This window comes from Globicephala melas, chromosome 4, assembly GCF_963455315.2.
Source record: "Globicephala melas chromosome 4, mGloMel1.2, whole genome shotgun sequence".
Lineage (NCBI taxonomy): Eukaryota > Metazoa > Chordata > Mammalia > Artiodactyla > Delphinidae > Globicephala > Globicephala melas.
Genome location: NC_083317.1, coordinates 78,948,350 through 78,970,545, shown reverse-complemented (window position 1 = coordinate 78,970,545; position 22,196 = coordinate 78,948,350). Strand labels below are relative to the sequence as shown.

Sequence of the window (22,196 nt, the reverse complement as noted above, 5' to 3'; positions counted from 1 at the left end):
TGCTAAAAGGAAAAGCGCACATAGAGAAATTTTTTTCAGAAAATGAAGGTTTCCTTTTCTTAATAGAATTTCTTACAAAGAATATTTTAAAAGATTCCATACCAAGAACCCATAGCGATGTTAGGTTTCCTAGTATCCTAAAGCCTGGATAGTGTATAGATTTCCAAATTGGATGTTTCCTATTCCAGTTTCTCCTAATCTTGTCCTGCACACACTTTTAGATTAGTCTTTAGTAAATCATATTCTTAGAAGTGTTTCCTTCTCAGAAATCCTTAATGGATCCTCACTGCATGCACAATAAAATTCAAACTCTATGCTAGATGTGGAACACACTTAAAAGCTTATTTTTATACGGCTTTAATTTTTATAACCTTCTAGTGTTATTTTACATTCTTGTGTTTATGCTATATTGTAACTTGCTTTTTATTCTCTAGACCCTGATTTTTTTTTTTTTTTTTTTACCATTATGCCTCTGTTTTCCTTTATTTCTGTCTAGCATGAACTTACTATCTACATCATAATGTTCAGGGGCAATTTAAATTCTCCAGTAAAGCTTCCTTGTTACTCCAAATGAATGTAAGCTTTCCTTTATCTTAACTTCCAAAAGAGTTTGTAGAGCTTAATAAATTGCACCTTGTGTTACCTTACCTGTTTATACATTTTTTTCCATCTCTACTTGACTGAAAATTCATTGAGGACAAGCAACAAGTCTAATACACCTCAGTAATCCAGCGCTCCAAGCACCTTCCCTGTTCTGGCTAAATGTACTTGACACGCTTCTACACCGGCTTTATGTCACTTCTAAGTATCCTGTCTGGTCCTCATTCTCCTGAAAGTTAAGGATGCTAATTAACTGAGGAGAACTTAGGGAATAATTGCTGTGCAGGACAAAAAATTATGTGTCAAAGCCAATTACAACGCAGTGAAATGCCAGCTAATGCAAATCTCCTTGACTTATGATGGGGTTACATCGTGAAAAGCCCACTGTAACTTGAAAATATTAAGTGGAAAATGCATTTAATACACCTAATCTACCAAACATCATAGCTTAGCCTTGCCTACCTTAAACATGCCCAGAACACTTACATTTAGCCTACAGTTGGGCAAAATCATGTAACACAAAGCCTATTTTATAATAAAAACTTGAGTATATTATGTCATTTATTGGACACTGTACTGAAAGTGAAAAACAGAATGGTTGTGAGGGCACAGAATGGTTGTAAGTGTATGGGTTGTTCACCCTGGCGATCTCCTGGCTGACTGGGAGCTGAGACTGCCTGCCGAAGCCCAGCATCACAACAGCATTGCACCCCATATGGTTACCCCAGGAATAGATCAAAATTCAAAGTACGTTTTTTGTTGAATGCCTGTTGCTTTTGCACATAGGTGGAACCATCATAAGTTGGGGACTGTCTGTGTTTGTAAGAGTGCTATAGTATTGCATCCGTGTTAATTTCATGTGTGTGTTTCCTTTCGGCAGGTGATTTTCTTCCACCCCCGCCTCCACCTCTAGATGATTCCAGTGCGTCTCCATCGGGCTCTGGGAACTTCCCTCCTCCACCTCCCCTTGATGACAGTGCTTTCAGGGCACAGGTGAGATCTGGGGTTGAAGTCATGTTTATAAGCCATGCTAGGAATCCTGAATTCTGAGATTGTTTCTGTGGTGGATAAACATTTATCCAGAGCCTACAGAGAGAGCTTTACACCTCACAAAGCACTAAGGCATTTTAATGCCAGCTGCCCAGCTCAAGCTTCCCAGAGTTCTGCTGGCTTGCCCCTGAAGCCCTGGAAATCCTTTTACCTACTAATTTTATTTTGAAACTGAAAGTCATTCTTTAGGAATGCCATTTGAGAAGTCCACATTTTCTTGTTATCCTGGAGACACACAAGCAGGCTTTTTTATTGCCTTTTTTCTCTTTCCACAGACGTTGCATTCTAAATGAGTAAGGATGATATTTTAAGGTGCTGGTTGGTCACTGTGGGTACTAATTGGTCAGCAACATCTTTCTAGCAAAAGCAACAGCAAAATTTCTTAGGTTTTCTCTTCTGAGTGAGGTCAGGCGTGCACAGTACGGTATGTGTTGACTATTTAGAAGTATCTGTGCTCCAGGGAGTGTTGCGAGCAAAGTGACTCAGGGCTAGATTCAGTAAAAGTTCTCAGCCTGTGTTCACGTAGAGCCACTGGTGACCAGCTGCCACTGTTTAGGCAGGTAAATGCCAATTATGTCCGGAAGGAAAACTAAATAATATTGTCATACAATTATTGTCATATTTTTAGGGGTGATGATGTTACTATAGATACGTCAAAGAAAAAAATCCTAATTTTTTAGAGAAATGTCGGCAAGATTGGTGAATGAAGTGAATAGTGCCTGGTATTTGCTTTAAAGTCAAAAGAATCTAAAAAAGAGTGGGTGGGCTTCCCTGGTGGCGCAGTGGTTGAGAGTCTGCCTGCCGCTGCAGGGGACAAGGGATTGTGCCCCGGTCCGGGAGTATCCCACATGCCGTGGAGCGGCTGGGCCCGTGGGCCATGGCCGCTGAGCCTGCGCGTCCGGAGCCTGTGCTCCGCAACGGGAGAAGCCACAGCAGTGAGAGGCCCGCGTACAGCAAAAAAAGAAAAAAAAAAATCATAATAGCACCTACCTCCCTATTGTACAGAATAAATAAGACAGCATATGTAAAGAACCTGGCACATAATATATACCCAATAAATGTTATCTCATTATTAAAAAAAAATAAAAAAGAGTGGGTATGTATATATATATGTATATATGTGTGTGTATATATATATATATGTACGTATAACTGATTCACTTTGCTGTACACCTGAAACTAACACAACAGTATAAATCAACTAGACTCCAATAAAGAAGAATCGTAAGAGTAGGGAGCTACTGAGTGAGAAAATATTAGCTATGAGTTGATAATTGTTGGGTGCATGGAGGTTTAATTCATTATTTGTTCTACCTTTGTATATGTTTAAGATTTCCCATAATAAATTTTAAAGAGGAAAAGCCATAGAAAGTAACTGCTTAAATAGTTCAGGTCATTGTGTCTTTTTTTCTCTTAAATTTCAGGTTAGAGGAGACAAAGGTAGAAATGATTAATTCACTCAACAAATATTTCTGTGCTCTGCGTGGGCACCTTTATAGCACTAGGTATTATATAGCAAAAAAGACAAACAGGGTTCTGCCCTTATGAAACTTACATGTTAGTAAGGGCTGTTCTTTGCATATTGTTTAATTTATGCAATTAACACTTTGTTTAGTCTATCTTCTTTCTTGAATAGTTATGTAACTATTTTGTAAGCATTTAAAATCTTGAGTTCTGAAAAGTTTGCTTGACCTTGTGACAAGAAGAGTTGTGTTTGATACTAGTTGAGCAGCTTATTCTTGTCACATGATCTTGACCAGGTCACCCTAAGGCCCACTTTTCTTGTAATTAAAGATAAGATAACTGTATCTACCTCTAATAATTAAATGAAATACAGATGGATTTGAATATACGAAACTATAATCACCTTACAGATATTTTGATGTTATAAATGTCGCCATATAAAAGTAACAGCGACAAGAATAATAATAAGGCTTGCCAAGGGTTTCATTAAGAAAAATCAAACCTGGGGCTTTCATAAAATTACAAAAAGTCTTTTTCTGTATAGATCTTGTCCTGTTAACTATATCCAAACTATGACTTTGTTTTTGAAAAGGAAGGAAATAAACAAAAAGCCTGTTGCCATGTTGGCTTATGTTCTATAAAACAGAAGGAAGAAGGATAAAAAAATAAAACAGATTTTGCCAAATGGAAAAGGGCAGATCTGGTAGGAGAGGTGTGTTTTTATTGAATATGTGGAAGATTGTTGGTAAGTTCAAAAGAAAATGGGCAGGGACTTCCCTGGTGGCACAGTGGTTAAGAATCTGCCTGCCAATGCAGGAGACACGGGTTCGAGCCCTGGTCCGGGAAGATCCCACATGCCGCGGAGCAACTAAGCCCGTGAGCCACAACTACTGAGCCTGCGAGCCACAACTACTGAGCCCACGTGCCTAGCGCCCGTGCTCCGCAACAAGAGAAGCCACCGCAACGAGAAGCCTGCGCACCACAAGGAAGAGTAGCCCCCGCTCGCCACAACTAGAGAAAGCCCACGTGCAACAACAAAGACCCAACACAGCCAAAACTAAATAAATAAATAAAATAATTTAAAAAAAAAAAGAAGAAGAAGAAAATGGGCATGTCCTTTCCTTGTGTGGTGGTGATGTGATGTGATGGATGCTTGGTCCCACTCTGGCCATATTTGCCCCAACTTTAGAGTTGAGCTACGATGGAACTCAGAGTAATGTAATCACAGGAGAAAATTCTGCACGTTTTTCTCCCAGCCAATGGTGAAAACTCCTGTTGCCAAGTCCAAATTATAGCTGGTAAATGTGTGTTTTTAATGTAGAAATCTGTTTATGTTTCCAGCCAGATCTTCAGGTCAGAGCCAAAAGAACCTCTATTAAGTGTGACTCTAAGAATTATAAGTTTTTCAGAGCTGAAAGGGACCTAAGAGATCATTGAGTCTAAACCTGGTGCCAGGCATCTAGTTACAGCTTTTCAAATACTTGCTGAATGAATTAATTCCCTCTCTTCACAAGTGAGGAAACTGAGACCCAAGAAGATGTGGATCCTATCGTTTCTGACAGAACTCTTGAGAAATCTTGACTCTTTATCTGTCCTTCCTCTCACTGTGCACGTGATTTTGTTTCAGGCCTCTCAGGACTCTGAGGTTCCGATGAGGGGGTAACATGCTTCGTTTGGAAGGACCAGGTGTTGTTGGGAGTTTTGCTTGTCTCTGAATTTCTGATGTATGCTGTAAACTTTTTTCTTTTTCCTTTGCAAAAGGCAAATATTTAGTGTCAAGAATTCTTGTTTTGAGAATTCTCATTTTTGTGGGAAAAGATGAATCTTGGAAAATCAATGAGAGATTTTCTTTTCTGTCAGTATCAGTTCGAGCCTAGTGGCTGTAAGGTTTGGGGTGACCATTTAGCAGTCACTTCATTCATTCATGATAAGTTGAATAACTTCTATAAGTCAGACACATACACTGGGGTTTATAGCCTTAGAACTTGTCATCATGGGTCTAGTGCCCTGAGTCTCAACGTTGGAACTGTTAGCTTTGTTTGATGTCATGCCACAGTTGGTAATTCCTTTCTATTTCAGCCAGCCAATGGGCAGGCATATAGCATTGTTTAGAGAAGTTTTAAAGGGGCAGAATATGTCATAGGATTTCAGGTTTGCAAGGGAATTAGAGATCATAACTCAAGTGCCTTTTCTGTCGTTTGACTCTCCTAATTTTTTTTCAATTTAACAAAATGTTTATGGGTGACTACTACAGCTGAGGCAATGTTGAAGGCCAAGGAATAGATCAGATACAACCTCCGATTCAAGCTTGGAAGATGCATATATACCCAACTTCTAAATTAAGGTGTTTCGTAGTAAATTATTCCTTAGTCATCATGCTTTGATCAGAAGCACAATCTTCGTCCTTTGTTGAGGTAGAGGGTGGGGGAAATAAATTAACTCTGTCTGGAGACATGCAAGAAGGATTCTTGGAAACAATTTCAACTGAACTGAACTTTGATGGCTAATTAGGGTCTTAATTTCCCAACGGGGGAATGGAATTTTAGGCAATAAAGCAACAAGTATAAGAATACAGAATATTCTGAAGAATATTCTGAAATCCTTGCAGGTATTTGTTACTATTGAAATATAAGGTTAACATCCCCAGGTCTGTTGTTGGGTGCCAAGTGGTGCTTTTAACACACCATCAGACGGAATGTGTTGCCCTTGTGGGAAGCCCTATGCAAATAGCTCTGAGTTGTCTGGTAGACTTCCTTGAGCTCCTCAGGGATTTACCTGCTGATACCTGATGGCTTTGGGTTCAGGTGCCCGATACTTAACTTCCCCTTTTTATGACATGTTTGCTTGACTTTTTCTTCATGACCACCAGCTGACACCTCCTCACTCTGCCTCTCTCTTTGTGGCCCAGACCGTGGCTTGCTTTTACGTGTCTGTGACCCTGGGCTTTCACCTTTCCAGTTCCCATCAGCTCTTCCATCCCTTCAGGCAGATGGATGCCTTTGCTAGGGTACCTCCAGCCCCTCCACCTCAGAAAACAGACTGTCTCATCCATTGCTGGTTACTCCAGGTATTACAAATGTCTTTCTCTTATTGAACTGAAATTTGTCCCTTTATGATTTCCTCATACTGATTTTCTTCCTACCCACTTAGAAAATGATGTGCGTTCAAAGGAACTGTCAGGCCAGGAGAGAGAGAGGTGGTGTCTGTCTCAAGGGGGTGACCCATAAAACTCCTGAAAGAGGTCACTTTTCTGAGGAGAGCATGAAAACAGTGTCATGTGAGCTATTCACTGAACTTGGGGAAATGCCCAGAGTTTGTTGAAAAGAGAAGGAAGAAGAGAGATTTCTTTTTTTTTTTTAATTTTTAAAAATTTTATTGGAGTATAGTTGATTTACAGTGTTGTGTTAATTTCTGCTATACAGTGAAGTGATTCAGTTATATATATGTTCTTTTTCATATTATTTTCCATTATGGTTTATCACAGGATATTGAATAGAGTTCCGTGTGCTATAAGGTAGGACCTTGTTGTCTATCCATTCTGTATATATTAGTTTGCATCTGCTAATTCCAGACTCCCAATCCACCCCTCCCTCCCCTTTCCCCCAACCTTCCTTGGCAACCACCTATAAGTCTGTTTCTGGAGAAACTTCTGAAATCCTTTATTGTCTTGTCTTAAAGTCAGGGTCCAAAAGTTTGTGGGCCAAGTCATTTCTACTCTTGTGAAAACAATTTCAAAGCTCATAGATGTATAGGGTGAATGGTGGATTGTAGTCATTTATCTACTTACTCACTTTATGTATTTCATTTATCAGTAATAGCTTAAAAATCTATTGATGTTTCAGTAGAACTGGAACTGAAATCTGTGTCCTGTGACCCTTAGTCTAGTGCTATCATGATAACAGGTATGGAATGACAGAATTTGACTTGTAGACGTAGAGAACTCAGGCCCCCAGCCATGGGCACATTCATTCATGAGCTCACAGAAATAGGCAGCAGGCCTTGCTTTATTTATATGGTTTGGACATACCCTACCATAGAAGTCATCCCTTCTGCTACCTGGTAGTGGGGTGAGGAAGGAAGAGGCTCGGTGAAAAAGGAGATCCAGTCTACAAAAATTAAGAGTAGAGACGCGATATTGTTAGAGCAAAACCAAAACGCTCAGGAAGAACTTTAATCCACTCTGAAGTGCTTACCCTTCCTGTGTAGTGAGGATATAAGAATATCTTGATCCATGAAAACATACCAGAGGAGTGAGCATGATGCTTATTTCTTCGTGGCCCTTTGCCTTGTTCCTCTGGGTCTCGTGTTCGCGAGGGGCCCTAGTTGATTTGTAGGCTTATTTGTGACCCTGGCAACAACAGTAGCAGCAGCAGCTGCCTTCGTGATTATCTCCTCCTTTTACGGTCCACACATGTAGAGGAGTGTATGTTTAGCAGGGCTGGTGGGTTCTTAGGCATGTCACAGCCTCCGGGCGGTGTGACTTTCTAGAAGCGAATGTCGGAGTTTTCCTGTTTGCCTTTCGCTCTGAATCATCCTCTGATTGGGTATTCAGGTGAGAAATGAGATATTTTTGGTGTCTAGACTTATAAAAACTTTTTTGAAAATAGCAGGCCACAGCCGATAGGGACTATTCCAATGTTTCATTTAGTAATTTGACCCTTTCTCTTGAATGTCATAGTTTCTCTTCCTTGTTTTTTAAGAATCTATTTGAAAAGGTAAACCCTTTCCCAGGGATCGATAGTGGAGTATGTGTGTACACACAGGCTCATTCACCCATATCAACTCAATTACCACTGCTGCTACTCTTCTGAAATAATCTAGGACACATGCATGTATTCTGCAGTGAAAGTTTGGCTGATTGCTGGACAAGAAAAGTCTTATGGGGAAATAGGTTGCGGTCAGTTCTGTTGTGTGTTGAGCTAACCAATGAGGTTAGATTTGCTTTAGCTCCTGAGTTTCTTTATTGGGAGTAATTTACAATATTTGCATATTTCAGAAAATTTCCTGTGCCCAAATTAAGTGAAACTTAAGTTGGTTCTTTCTGAGTCAGTGGAAGTTTTTATCCCATTTTGTCTTTCCCATCAAGAACCTTAGTGATTCCTTCAAAGCTGAAATACGTTTATTTATTTTTTGTACATCTAAAAAGTAATGCATGTTTTTTCTTAGTAATGTAAATAAATCAAACAATATGGAGTAAATATTTTCAAACATGTTTCTCTATCAAGGAAAAATTATGATATGCATATGTGCCCCACTCCTAATATATACACCATATGAAGTTTGAGCACTCCTTTTCCTGCCTCATCTAAAGTATTATTAACACAGTTTGGAGAATGTGTTGCGATATTTTAAACTTTATAACACCTCTTTTTAAAGAATTATTTCTCCATTAAATTGTACCATCACATTATTAATAAACTATAGCTTTTGTTTATTGCATTGTTTCTTGTTTGCTATTTCTTTTTCTTGAATTCATCATATTGGTTCTTTTATGTCCTTTTTTTTTTTAATTTCTTCCTCCTACAGTACTTTGTAAAATATTTATTTATTTATTTACTTACTTATTTGTTTATTTGGGAAAGGCTACATGGATGATATATTTTCTAAGTCCTTGCATATCTGAAAATGACTTTTGTTTTTGGTTTCATCGTTAAGTAAAAGTTTGGCTGCAGTAGAATTCTAGGGCCAAATGTTCTTTACCTCAATATTCAACAAAGATTTCTATGTTATTACTTTGTATCATTCAGTCTTTAGTGTTGCAGATGAGAAATCTGATGCCAGTCTGATTCTTTTTCCAATTTAGTAACTTTTTCTTGTTTGATCTGTAAGCTTTGTTTGTGGGATTCAGCAATTTTCCTACACTGTTTCTAGATACAGCTTCCCTCACCCTCACCCTCACCCCAGTATTTCTACTCAGCATTCAGTGAATCTGTTTGATCTGAGGAGTCAAGTTTTTATTTAGCTAAGGGGGATTTTCTTGTGATGTTGGGAAAATGAATTTTAATTTTTCATTTGCCGTTTTCTTCCTTATGGAACTCCTATTTTATGGTTTTGGACTTTTTCTCCCATTCTTCATATTGGTATTCTTTTTCAGTAGTTCTACCATATGGAAGAATCCCTCTTGCTTGCTTCCTTTCTTTATTTTTAATTTTGTGGTGATGATGTACTCTCAAATTATAAATGCTGTATACACCTGAATTTAGGGAGAAAATGTGCTTGGGGGCCGCTCTGAATCTGCTGTTCTGGTAGACCTAGCTCGCTTGTACTCCAAACTTTATCTTTTATCTGAATCAGAAACATACAGTCCTTTACTTGCCACTTTTTTCTTTTTAATTGGAGTATAATTGCTTTACAATGTTTTGTTAGTTTCTGCTGTACAATGAAGTGATTAAACAGACCAATCACAAGTAATGAAATTGAAACTGTAATTAAAAATCTTCCAACATACAAAAGTCCAGGATCAGACGGCTTCACAGGCGAATTCTATCAAACATTTAGAGAAGAGCTAACACTTGTCCTTCTCAAACTCTTCCAAAAAATTGCAGAGGGAGGAACGCTCCCAAACTCGTTCAATGAGGCCACCATCACCCTGATACCAAAACCAGACAAAGATATCACAAAAAAAGAAAATTACAGACCAATTATCACTGATGAACATAGACGTAAAAATCCTCAACAAAATACTAGCAGAGTCCAGCAGCACATTAAAAGGATCATACACCATGATCAAGTGGGATTTATCCCAGAGATGCCAGGATTCTTCAATATGCACAAATCAATCCATGTGATACACGTTAACAAATTGAAGAATAAAAACCATATGATCATCTCAATAGATGCAGAGAAAGCTTTCGACAAAATTCAACACCCATTTATGAGAAAAACTCTCCAGAAAGTGGGCATAGAGGGAACCTACCTCAACATATAGTCCTTTAAATAGTCAGCCACAGGGTGTGTGTATCCAATCGTCACTGTGTGGGAGGCCAGGGAACGGGTTTCCCTTAGATACACATGCCAAGAACGGAACAACAAGCATCAAGGCTATTTATTAGTTGTGAAGATCCATTGGCAGGTAGCAAAGCCCGTTTTACATGCTGTACATATATGCCCAGTGAGGGCAGCAGTAGGCTGTGGCCAGCCCTTCTGCGGGCTGCTGTCTGCTTGAGTTCTCAGTTTCCTTCCTCACTTTTTCCCCATTCATGCCTTTCGATGACTATGTCACCAGGAGTGTCAGGGATTCTGGCAAAGTACCTTTTATTAGAAAGAATGAACTCATTAAGTGATTTCACTGCTGTTTTGACTGGTTTTCAGTATGTACCCCAAACTTTCTTTTCCAAGAGGCTTCCCCACCCCCTCACCTTTTTTGTCGAGGCAGTTTGAAGTCAGCTTCGATATTGCTATCTTTTGCTATTTATCTCAAGCTCACGCTGCTGCCCTTGAGGGCGCCACCACAGAAAAGCCCTCCCTGATTGCATCATCTAGGCCAAGTAAAACTTCAGGGACAACACAGTATGATGGCGAACACTGTAAGAGCTGATCCAGACTACCTGGGGTCACACGTGGCTCCCCACTCACTAGCTATGTGACTGTGATCGTGTTATTTAACCTTTTCATGCCCCTGTTTGCTTATCTGTAGAATGGGAATAATTGTTGTACCTACCTCTTTGTGTTGTTGTGAGGTTACGTAGAGAATATCATATGAGCCTGCCATAGCCTAGAGCTTAGTAAACGTTTACTGTTGATGCTATTACGGTTACACAGTTCTGGGTTAACTGTTCTCTGTGCTGAATCCTGGCATAGTTATTGCTGTCCTTTGCTTTGTACCGCACCTCCCCAAGGTTCACTAATGATGTACCACACCCCGCCAAGGTTCACTTGAGGATTTTAAGGCTTTTTACCAAAGAAATACTCCCGCAAGCTCTTTCGTCAAAATGATTGAATTAAATAATCTTAGCTCTCTTCTGACTCCAAAATTCAACGCCCCAAGGTGTTATTACCAATAATAAAATATTAGCTTTTTATAACCTCATAGTTGTTTACAAACTGCTGTATATTATTGAATTTGATCTTCACAAGTAAGAATAGCATACATTTAATTTAACAAATACAAAAACAATTAAGCCTCAGAGATTTGAGGAAGCTTGCTTAGATTTCACAGCAAGTTTCATGGAAGCAGTGATTTATTTCTGAACGGATAAAAACAAAAACAAAATGCATCTGGGGGACTTTTAAGCCTCTTGGCTTAGTATCAAATCCCTTCAAATGAGAGAAGGCAGATCATTTTAAATTCTCAAAAAGCAGCCAAAGTCATCACCAATATGTGTTTATGGCTAGTGGCCAGGGGCCACCAAGATAGCTTTCTTCGTAATTCTTTAGTGGAAATAAGCACATCTTCCATCCCAGCCTCCGGCGTATTCCCTGACAATCGCCTCACCGATTGTACCATGTACGTCTTATCCGTGGATTTGGTAAGGAAGCCCTATTGGGCTCACAGATCCTTTAGTTCCTTTGTAATTTACGTAATCCACTCAACATGAGAACAAAACAACTTGATCCGAAAGAAGTGGTAAAAGTGGACATAGGGGATGCCAAAACCAAAAACCGAGGGCATTAACTCTTACTTTTGCAACTCTAATGTTTTAGGGAGATTTTCTGTGCATAGCTAATTTGGGTTGATCCATTCAAAAGTCAGGTATTTAAAACTGCAAATATATTATTGCATGCCGTACTTATATGAATCCTTGAGGGGTTAAGCTATTATTATCATTATTTTATCATTAACTTTTGTGAGTTTGACCTGTCCAAGACTCCTACCTTGTAAATTTCGTAAATTCCAAAATTGACATTGTTTTGTTGTCTTGTTTTTAATGAAAGACTTTCATATACTTTATCTCACTTGAGCCTTTAAATAACTTATGAAGGGGGAGGGTAGGGATAATTCTCCACCTTGTGCTAGTGAAGGGACTGAGGCTCAGAGAGTTAGGTAATAGTCCAGGTTTCCATAGTGTTAGGTGTCTTGGGGCAGGAATGAGACCCTGCCTTTTTCTGAGTCATGCCAGTCCATTTCTTTCTCTTCTGGCAGCACCGCTTTATTGGTACTCTTCCTTTATACTGTTTTTCAATGAAGGACACAAAACACCAATTGTCATGTTCCTCTCCAAGTAATTTCATTAATTGGTAGCCCACGCTTTTAGGAGTTTGGTTGTAAAATCCTCTATTGCAATATTGTCTTTAGCCTTTTTAAAACTGTCTGCATCTTTACAGATTGGAAGATTGCACTTTGACATTAAAATACAGGAAAGCTGCTTGTAGGCCTTTAAAATGGAATTTTTTCCAAATTTTTTGTTTGTTTTTATATTTATTTTGTCAATAAACTTCAGTAAAGATGTCAGTTTTTATTACTGTAGAAAAAAGTAAAATTGGTGGTACCCGGTGTAAACAAAGAGAGAGAGCGAGAGAGCGAGAGAGAGAGAGAGAGAGAGAGAGCGAGAGAGAGCGAGCGAGCCCAGACACTCCCTCCTTTCCCCATAGTTTGTGTCATTCCCTTTAGTGCTTAAAGGAGTCTGTGCCTATCCTAAAACCACCTTCTGTTTTGACCTGTAGATGACACATCCATGTGATATGTGATATGGGGAGGATCATCTCTAAGCCAAATCTCTCAATTTTTCAGTCATAGAACTAGTATGATAATTCTATTTCTCTCATCTTCTGGGTTTTTTTTTTTTTTTTTTTTTGGACAGTCAGATGAAAATAACCCATTTGATAGCACTTTCTGGATCTGTAATTAAAGGATTTACCTTAAAATATGTATTTTTCATAACATTATTTTAGCATCATTGAGCTTTCATTCTTTCTATTAGAAATTATATACTTAGAGCAATGATTAACTGAATGGCCTTCAATGGTATATTTGATGTATGATGTGTATTGAAAAGAGCATGGCAGACTGTCCCCTGAACACAGATTTAAAGAGTCACGCCATAGTTTACTGCGCCGATATGTGCACTTGAGAGTCAGGGTCCTGACTTCAGAAAACCTGTCTCAGAACTGCACAGAGGACCTGGCTGGCTGAGACTCAGGTATTCCATTGAGAGATGATCAAACAATTAAATAAAAAGTACAGCAACCAGAAGAATATTTCACTGTGCACATTCAGGGAACGTCATCATTTTTATTATCATTTTACAGCAAGGCATTTTGTAACTTGAAATCTGCCTATTGGATTGTTTCCATTTCCTTTTAGCTCATTGAAAGCCATACAGTGTCACTTTGGTATTTCTCTTCTGACCCAGTGGGGACAGAAACCAGTTTTGGGGCATGGCAGCTACTACAGAAAACTATTTCCACAGTTACAGATTCAGCAAATGAGGCTCTCTCCCCTCCCCTCCACCATGTTTCCCTCCGATTTTAAGTTACAATCCTACCATGAACTTAAGTCATTTCAACTCTATTGAGATGGCTCTTGTATGCATCTGCTACCACCTACCCCCCCTCCCCCCCGCCAATCCCTGATTCGCTAATGACTGTTATTTTTCTGAGACATTCTTCTACTTCTGTCAGGCAAGGAACACTCTTGATGACTTGAACCTCCTTGCTTCCTCCTTCAATTTTCATTAAAAAGAACCTCCTTGGGGGACTTCCCTGGTGGCACAGTGGTTAAGACTCCATGCTCCCAATGCAGGGGGCCCAGGTTCGATACCTGGTCAGGACACTAGATCCCACATGTGTGTTGCAACTAAGGAGCCCATGAGCCACAACTAAGGAGCCCACCTGCTGCAACTAAGACCCAGTGCAAATAAATATTAAAAGAAAAAAAAAAGAACCTCCTTGGTTCCTTTGCTAGATCTGCAACTATTTCTTTTCTTTCTTAGAACTCCCTTTTTCTTTTTTTCTGTCCCTAATTTTTTAGGTGCCCACTCAGTGTTCTCCCTTTTGACCTTCTGTCTTCTCTCAGTAGAAGTCACAACTCTCACAGAGTCAACTTCCATCCCTGTCTATTTAATGACTTGGACTGGTTACGACTCTTGGCACTGTGTCTTTCTTTGACAACTATTGTGCCATTTATCCACAGAAAATCTTTCCACAGGGAACCCCTTCACATTCAATAGGTGTACAAATTCTAGTCACGTCTTCCCCCAAAACTTCCATTCTGTTAGAGGTACCACCATATTTTCTTGGCTCCCAAATTCTAAACTCTGTGGTCACTGTTGATGTGTCTTGCTTTTTAAATATATCTATCACCAACTTCTGATTTTTTTTTTTTTTTGGTTCAAAATGACTCTCAGGTTTGCTCTAGTCTCTTCATTTTTGATGTCCTAGTTCATTCCTTCTCCATATCACAATAGACTCATTGCTTTGTGTTTTTTTTTCCCTTCCAGCTGCATTTCCCTAACCAATTAGTCTTCGAAAAATGTTATTTTCCTTCTATGGCTTCTTTTGACTGCCACACTAAATTTCCTCTCTTAGTTGATTTTCAGAGTACTCCAAGACCTACCTCATCCTTTAAAGTACACCTCATCTCCCACTGTGCTCTTTCCATCTTTGCTCTTGCGAGGCTGATGGCGTCACTGTCAGTTTCCCATGTGAGTTAATTCTCCTTGTGTCTTTCTTGGTGCCTGAAGTATCCTCAGCTCTCAACTGATCAGGAATCCTTCCCATTTTTTAAAGGCCTAATTCGTACCCTCTGACACCGCCAGTTGTGTCATCCCCATCTCTCCCTTCTTTGCATCCTGACTCTGTTGACTGGGTGGTGTGGTGAAGTGACATGAACCTAGGGTTTAGTGCCAAGAAGTTGTGTTACCAGTTATCTTCACATGCAAAATGGGAATGATCACTTAGAAAGTTATTTTGAGGCTTAGTTAAGGTAAAGAGCATAGAGTATCCAGTAGTATCTGGTTCATAGTAAAGGCTACAATGAATCAGTTAATGGATGGATCAGTTAATTATGTTTCATTTTCCTGCCACTGAATATGTGCCTGTTTGTGGACTGATGTCATTATATCATGTGCCTCCAAACTCTATATCATAAAGCCAGAATCAAAATACGCCATGGGGGAGACCTGTAGAAATCACTTAACGTCACAAATCATAGAGCCTCAGCTTCGAAAGGATCGTAATCCAGTTCATCTTTCCTGTGATGAGGAAATGGGTGCCCAGATTTCTTGAGTCAACTGCCCAGGGTGACACAGTAGGAGAGGTGACCCCAACCCCCATCCCAACTGGAAGTTCTGGACTCACAGAGTTGAATGCTATCTATTATTCTCTTGTTATTCCCCTTTTAGAAACTGTCTGAAGGTTGGATCACGGCTCACATTCCTGTATCACCCATAGTGTTTATCTCATTGAGGGATATTTGGTAGATATTTGTGGATTGATTGATTCATTCTTTGTCTTGGCAATAAGAATTCTCTGGAAACCTCTATGGAGCATGTACTATACATAGGCTTATCACCCTTTTGATGCTTTTGACGCTGTTGTAAACACTCAAAGGGTCCAACATGTACACTTCTGTGCACTGGCTCAGCATGGTGGGGAAAGGAAGCGGGAGAGGAAGTTATGTTATATACATCTTGAGCAAATCAAGCTTTTCTATTTTTAGTCCTTGCTACTGTTTGGAAAGTACAACCCTGTTCATGGCAGTCTGGCATGTATTTCCTTAGTGCCATTTCAAAAAGGGAGAAAAATAAATATGGGAATTTTTTGTAGTGAAAATAGTTACTCAGTGAAATCACATTAAGTTCCTTCTTTTTCTCTTGATGAAACCTCAAACCCACTAGGCACAGATTCCTCAACCTCAACTATGCATGTAAAGGCTCATGCAGAGGAGGAGACTGGAGTCAGCAAAACCGAGGACGGCAAGATGTGCTCTGGTTCCTGAGAGACAGGGCAGAGAAGGCAGGGGGAGGGGAGGGAGCACCTCCATCCGTGGAGTCTTGGCCGGCTACCAGATGCTGCCCCTGGAGAAAGCTGAACTCTGAACTACATAGATAAAGAGACACCTAGTGTTACAGCCCTTTGCTCAAGCTGCTCCTTCTGCCTGAGTGTCTCTCTCTGCTCTCTTTCTTTCCCCGAGTGCCTTACAGCCGCTCCCCTAATTCAAATAAGCGAATTACTTCTCTTTAGCTGTTTAGGTGACAGTTTGGGGATTTTCCCAGTCTGAGGCTATACTCGTTATCATTTGGGAACAATAAAGAACTTTATGAAAGAGAATAAAATTACCTGGTCTCCGTTTAGATGGCTTTCTATAATATAGCAGGCCTTGACTGGTCAGAAGTGGCAATGGTAGGATGGTTTGGAGTCAACTGCGAGTCTAGTGAGACAGACCAGCGCCTGAAATGGGGTGGTGGCCATGACCATGGCGAAGGGGAGCTCAGAGCCATTTGGAAAGAGGGGAGATGGGAACTGGAGGAGTCCAAGATGCTTTGCAGGATCCTGACTTTCTTCAGGAAAGAGATAGTTGCTTTCTATCCTAGTGTTTGCCGAATAGGAAATTCCTCTGAAAAATCAGAACTCTGAGGCAAGTGAGATGTGAACTTTACTGGAGGAAATGTGGATACCACTGAGCAAAGATGACTCCTCGTTAATGAGAGGGACTCTACAGTCTCCAGACAGAAACAGCTCTGCTTAGATAAAATTGTGACGATAGGGTGAGAATCATACACGGCTATAATGAATGCTGATTTGTGGATATCGCTGTATTGTTGTCATTGCTTTTCAATTGAGTATGTATTAAGCTCCAACAGGGTGCTATGAGTAATGCCCGTTTCTAGTTGATTTATCAGAACACTCAGAAGACTTTATAAACGCCTGTAAATGGAAACTCACAGCGCCCCTTCAAGGTGGTAAACGCTGCTGCCATTTCTACAGACGAGAACAAGTGAAGTGGATTGTGTTTGCTCTGTTGGCACTGTGGGTGAGAACACAGAGCTGTCGAGGGAGAGAAAAGTCTTTTCCCTGTCCCCGGGAATTGGGTTAGAATACATTAGTAAAGAGTTCTCCTTAAATGTGTTCAGAGTTGTGGGATTTTAATTAAATTGTTCCAGTTATTGTTAGCACTTGCATTAGCGCCCAATAACCAAATTCTAGGCCAGCAGATTTCAAATTGAGTGTGGGAAAGAATTAGGGGAGGGGTTGCAAAGGGCTTGTTAGATTCAGATCACTAGGCCCTGCTCCCAAAAGTTCAGATTTGGTAAATCTGGGAGGGGGCCTAAGGATTTTCCCTTTTAATGGGCATCTGAGGTGCTTCTATCCTCAGAGGCGGCTCAGTGTCCCTTCAAAACCTCAACCTTTTCCTTCTTGTAGGGTCTTTTTTTCACCACCAAAAGCTAGCCTCATCCTGAGACCAGGACTTATGATTTAATATCTGTAGGGTCTCCTACCATTCGCTTAGTGTAATCCTCCAATTCTCTCATTTCCAAACACCCTGTGAGCCAACACTGACAGAAGAACCTGCTGTACCCTTAGCATTCTACAGGACATGTGGTTCCCAAGACCTTAGCCCACCTGGTTTTCAAAGTATCCCGGTGGGAGTTGAATTATTATTTTTCTATTTCATTGGTGGGGACTAAAACCAAGAGGGGATATGACTTGGTGAGATATCTCACTACTTTAAACCCTTTTGAGTGAAATTCAAGTGGGGGCCTGGATTCCACTTTGGACAACAGTTGGGGACAGAGCATCTAGAACTGGTTTAAGTGGAATGTGTCATAAAGAAGAAAGTTCACGATGCAATAGGTGAAAGGAGGGCAGGAATGGTAGAAATGACAAATTCAGTTTTTCATTATTTCCTTGTTATTTGTCCTGGTTCTTTAATATAGACTAGGTATTGAACCATCACTAAGTAAATAGTAGCCATTTGATTATGGCTTGACTCTGAATATTCTACGAAAAGGAAACATTTCTCAGGAAAGCCTGATGAGAGGCATGAGCAGAGTCGTGGAGTCGAGGAAGGCTTTTTCAGTGGAGCTGAGAGCGCTGAGGCTTGAGACAGCATCATCCCTTGCCTCCTTTGGCTTCTTTAGTTTCTGTTGGGGGTAATAACAGACTTTTCATAGCACTTGTTCATTTGTATTCCCGAGGTCGAAGGCAGAAATGTTTGTTTTCTTGCGGACTCACATTCATTCCTGATTAAGGTGAATTCAACTTTCTGCTATGGTCCCATACTCACTTTTTATCAATGGCAACCTTTTTGTAAAAACAGGAATTCCTCCTAGGAGTGTCATTAATATAAATTGTCTGTGCACGGCCCAAAATATATGTGATTCATACGATGTGTTTGTTTCCACATCTACACTAAGTCCCAGCTTACAATGACCCCTGCCCACTCTCTCCTTTGGTCATGAGGACCATGTTTGTCCTTTGGATAACTGTTCCCTGGATGCCAGCCAAGCTTCTTCTATGCCTAGGGTTTGCACACCTGCATAATCTGACCACAGCTGATCCTCTGAGTCTGATCCTCCTCTACTTTTACCTAAAAGGACGCTTGTATTTGCCAAGTGCTAGTGCACATTGCAGTGTTTTCCGTCTGTATCTTTATGTTCCTGTGGCGTATGTCTTAAATATTTTTCTCCCTCTAAGATCGTCTCACTTCTCACTGCATCCGTGCAGCCCTCTCTGATTTTCTATTTTTTTGCTCTAGCATCTTGTGTTTCATATACTTTAATACTTACTTGCCTGTATTCAGCCCTATATTACAGTTATATGTGGACGAACTAACCCCTGTAATGGAATTGTAAGCCCCTGGAGGACGGAGAATCCATGATTTTCCTTTCTCCTTTTTTTTTTTCTTTAAAGTAATTCCTGTCCTTCGTATCAATATGTAGTGAATATCTGATAAATATTTATGGAAAAGTGAATGAAAACTGTGCTAAATGGGGAGATAGAAGGTGAGAGGGAGGAACGGAGCTTGGCTTTTAACAGTAGCTGCAGCCGTGACCTAATTCATGGTAACCTAATAGGCCCTTATACTCTCCGTTTCATGTTTGAAGGGAAGACCTTTCGCCTTTAACATTTCCAGCCTAGTGTCATGGAAAGTACAAGAATTAGGGCTCTGGAGCAAAATGTTTGAGTCCCTAATTTTAATTCTTCTGTTTTCTACCTGAGTTACTTGGAAAAGTCTTTTATTCTCTGATCCTCGGTATTCTCTTTTGTAAAATAGGAATAATAGCTACCAGTCTCTATGATTGCTGGGAGAATTGAATGAGATAATATTTATGAAAGTGCTTTTCTACACTTAGGCACTTCTCTGTTGATAATGGCAGCGTAGAGAGAGGGAGCTATGATTTTCTTTCTCCATGTTCTCAGTGGTAACTGTGTCCCAGGCTGTGTACAGTGCACTGGGTAGCTGGCCAGCAATGCTGCAAGTTCATAGGATATTTCCCAGAACTGTCTTGGAACAGAGAGTTTGACCAAGAGAAAATGATGAACAGATCTAGAATGATTATTAGGGAACTGATGCATCATTGATTGTTAGAAAATATGAGTCCTGCCCTTTTAGGTAATTTCCCCCATATTTTTTCCATTCTTAGCCTTTGAGATAAGACATGACGTGTGTTTTGCCTTTTCCCCTCCTGCCTGCTTGCTAGGATGTTGTCACTCTCACTTATCTTTTTCCATTTCCATTAGTCAGCTAGTGACTCTGAAAACAATACAACTGAACGCAGCTTCCTCTCTGAAGTTGTTATCAGTAACCCTGTTTTTGAAATGAGTGTTTCAAATTGTATCTTGTTAGTATCTGCGCTATATCTTCTGTATTGTCGACTATCAAAGTACACTTACACTAAGTAGAAACAGAGTAATTTGGTTCCAGTAAGTGGCTATAAGGGAAAAAAACAACAACAACAATGAAAAACTTTAAACTCCTCATAATGTTAGGTAGATTGTATTTATATGAATGTGTTAGAGTAACAGAACTTTTAAACTAAAAGAAAACATAAAGATCAGGTCTGAACCCATCATTTTGCTGTTGAGAAAACACAGGCTTAGAAAGGGAAAATGATTCGCCCAGGGTCACCCTACTGAATTAAGGCAGAACCAAGACAAAACGCCTCGTTTGTTGTTTCTCTACTCTCCTTGCCTACACATGCGCCTCAGTATTCACTAAAGGGATTTCTGTGGTTGCACTGGGTGGATAATGTGTCACGTTTCTGGGTCAACATTTCTAAATATTCAGTCATCTTCTGACATTAGCGTACTTACTAGTTTCTTAGGAGAAAATTACAATCCTGTCTTCATTTACTTGACAGTGAGTTTTGAGTGGGACGACTGGGACAAAGAAGCATTGATTCAGGTCTCCCTGTGCCATCCTTATCACTTGGTTGTTTGACCAGTAGTAAATCACTTATGCTCTCTGGGCCTTTGTTTCCTTTTTGGTACGATTATGATATTGTAATAGATGTTAACTAAGGATCTTCCTGTCTTCAATGCCACTTCAATGAATCTAAGTGTCTCCATCCATTCTGATGTCTCTCTTCTAGGAATTTCTGTAGCACTGGTTTGCACCTGCGTGTCCATATTGCATTCTCCACCGGTTGGAGGATGGAGTCCTTGCTTAATTTTGTTGATCTTGTCCCACAAGTGAGGCTGGAAATCCTCAGACAGTGCCTGTGCTCCTCTCTTCCATAAAGTTTCCACATCTGGAAGATGGGATGAGAGTAACTTTCTGCTTATTTCATGGATTCTTAAGAAGAACAGTTGAAATAACGTATGAGATATTTGCTTTGGAGAAGATGTTTCCCAGTATAAGGTGTTCAGTTTTTAGACTGATTTCAGTCCTTTCACTGAATTATTATCGCTGACATCTAAATCACTTCTTTGGGGGCATTTTATTATATTTAAGTGAAAATGCTGGAATAACTGCTTCAGTTCCCCTTCCAGTCCTAATATTTCTGAGCCTGAGTTACCTTTTCTATGCCAATCGTCTATAATCTATTCACACGTTGCCAGACGTCTCTTATTTGTAAGTCCTGGTTGATGGTGCTTAGCACACAGATTCAGAAACACAAAAGTTTAAAGGAATTTCTTACCCCTTATCTGCTTCGATGACAAGCCCCTTGGCTTTATAACTTTGGCTACTTGACATGGAGTGCTTGACACGGGAACTGGACACTTTCCTTCGTTTTCAATTTTGGTAACGTTTTGAGGAGTCCTGAAAGGATTAAAGGATGAAAGGCGTGAGGATGATGAACCAATATATAATGTTACCATCACATTTCTAAGTATTTGAATATTTGCTTCTGGTATTTCTGTCGCATTGTTGGGGAGTGTGAGGAAGTGGTTTCTGGAATTTATCATGCCCCAACCCATTGGTCCTGTGTTATCAAAATGCAAAATCAGAAAACTGTCTTCCATGAGGTTTTAAAACAAAGTTAATTGCAAAAATACCTGGCATGGGCTATTTTCTACTGCATGCTACAGCAGGTACCAAAAATATTTCGTCAGTCTATTTGTTTCGTAGGTTCGAATGATAATTGTTCTTTCCCTTCCCCGCTCAGATATTATTTCCTTAAGGGCAAACCTAACTCTTTTTTTCTCTACCTTTTAAAACTTCTAATACTTGTATTATTTTGTGTTAATTGTATTAGCAAAACATTCCTGGGAAAGTTTCCATGACACTATATAATGGTATCTTTATAGCTATTTCAGTTGGCTATATCTCCTTTTTACACACACACACATACACACAGGCACACACAGTGCAGAAAAGGCAGCTTGGTATAGTGTTGCCAAACTATGTGTGTGGACTGACTGGCAAGGTGGCTCCCCTAAGGATCCTGTTTCTTCCTCTATAGCTCGCCCAGAAAATCAGCAGCAGTGATTTTCCAAGTATCTTTTATAGAACTGCTTCAGCAGACGTTATTGGAGGCAATGGGAAAAACCCAGTGGGTGGAACTGTACCCTTCCCTGTTTGTACTTGAACCAGAGCAGCTCTGTTTTTATCTGTTTTAAGTAATGGGGTTCCGTGTATGATTTTATTTTCCCCATGGGGTTCTGCTGCTTAATAAAGGTGTGCCAAATGTCTCTTTTACTGTCAAATAATTGATCTTATTATGGTTATTTTTATGGCTCTTATTTTATCGATGGAT

General features: G+C 39.9%; 1 protein-coding gene across 2 annotated transcripts in view; it reads left to right on the top strand.

Annotated features, from left to right (window-relative positions):
* LPP (LIM domain containing preferred translocation partner in lipoma) overlaps positions 1 to 22,196 on the top strand; it is a 681,585-nt gene that overhangs the window by 303,046 nt on the left and 356,343 nt on the right. For both annotated transcript variants that reach the window (XM_030860949.3, XM_060298293.2), the window contains one exon: positions 1,481 to 1,593. In XM_030860949.3, the coding sequence (XP_030716809.1) occupies positions 1,481 to 1,593 (113 nt within the window). The remainder of the gene's footprint in view (positions 1 to 1,480; positions 1,594 to 22,196) is intronic.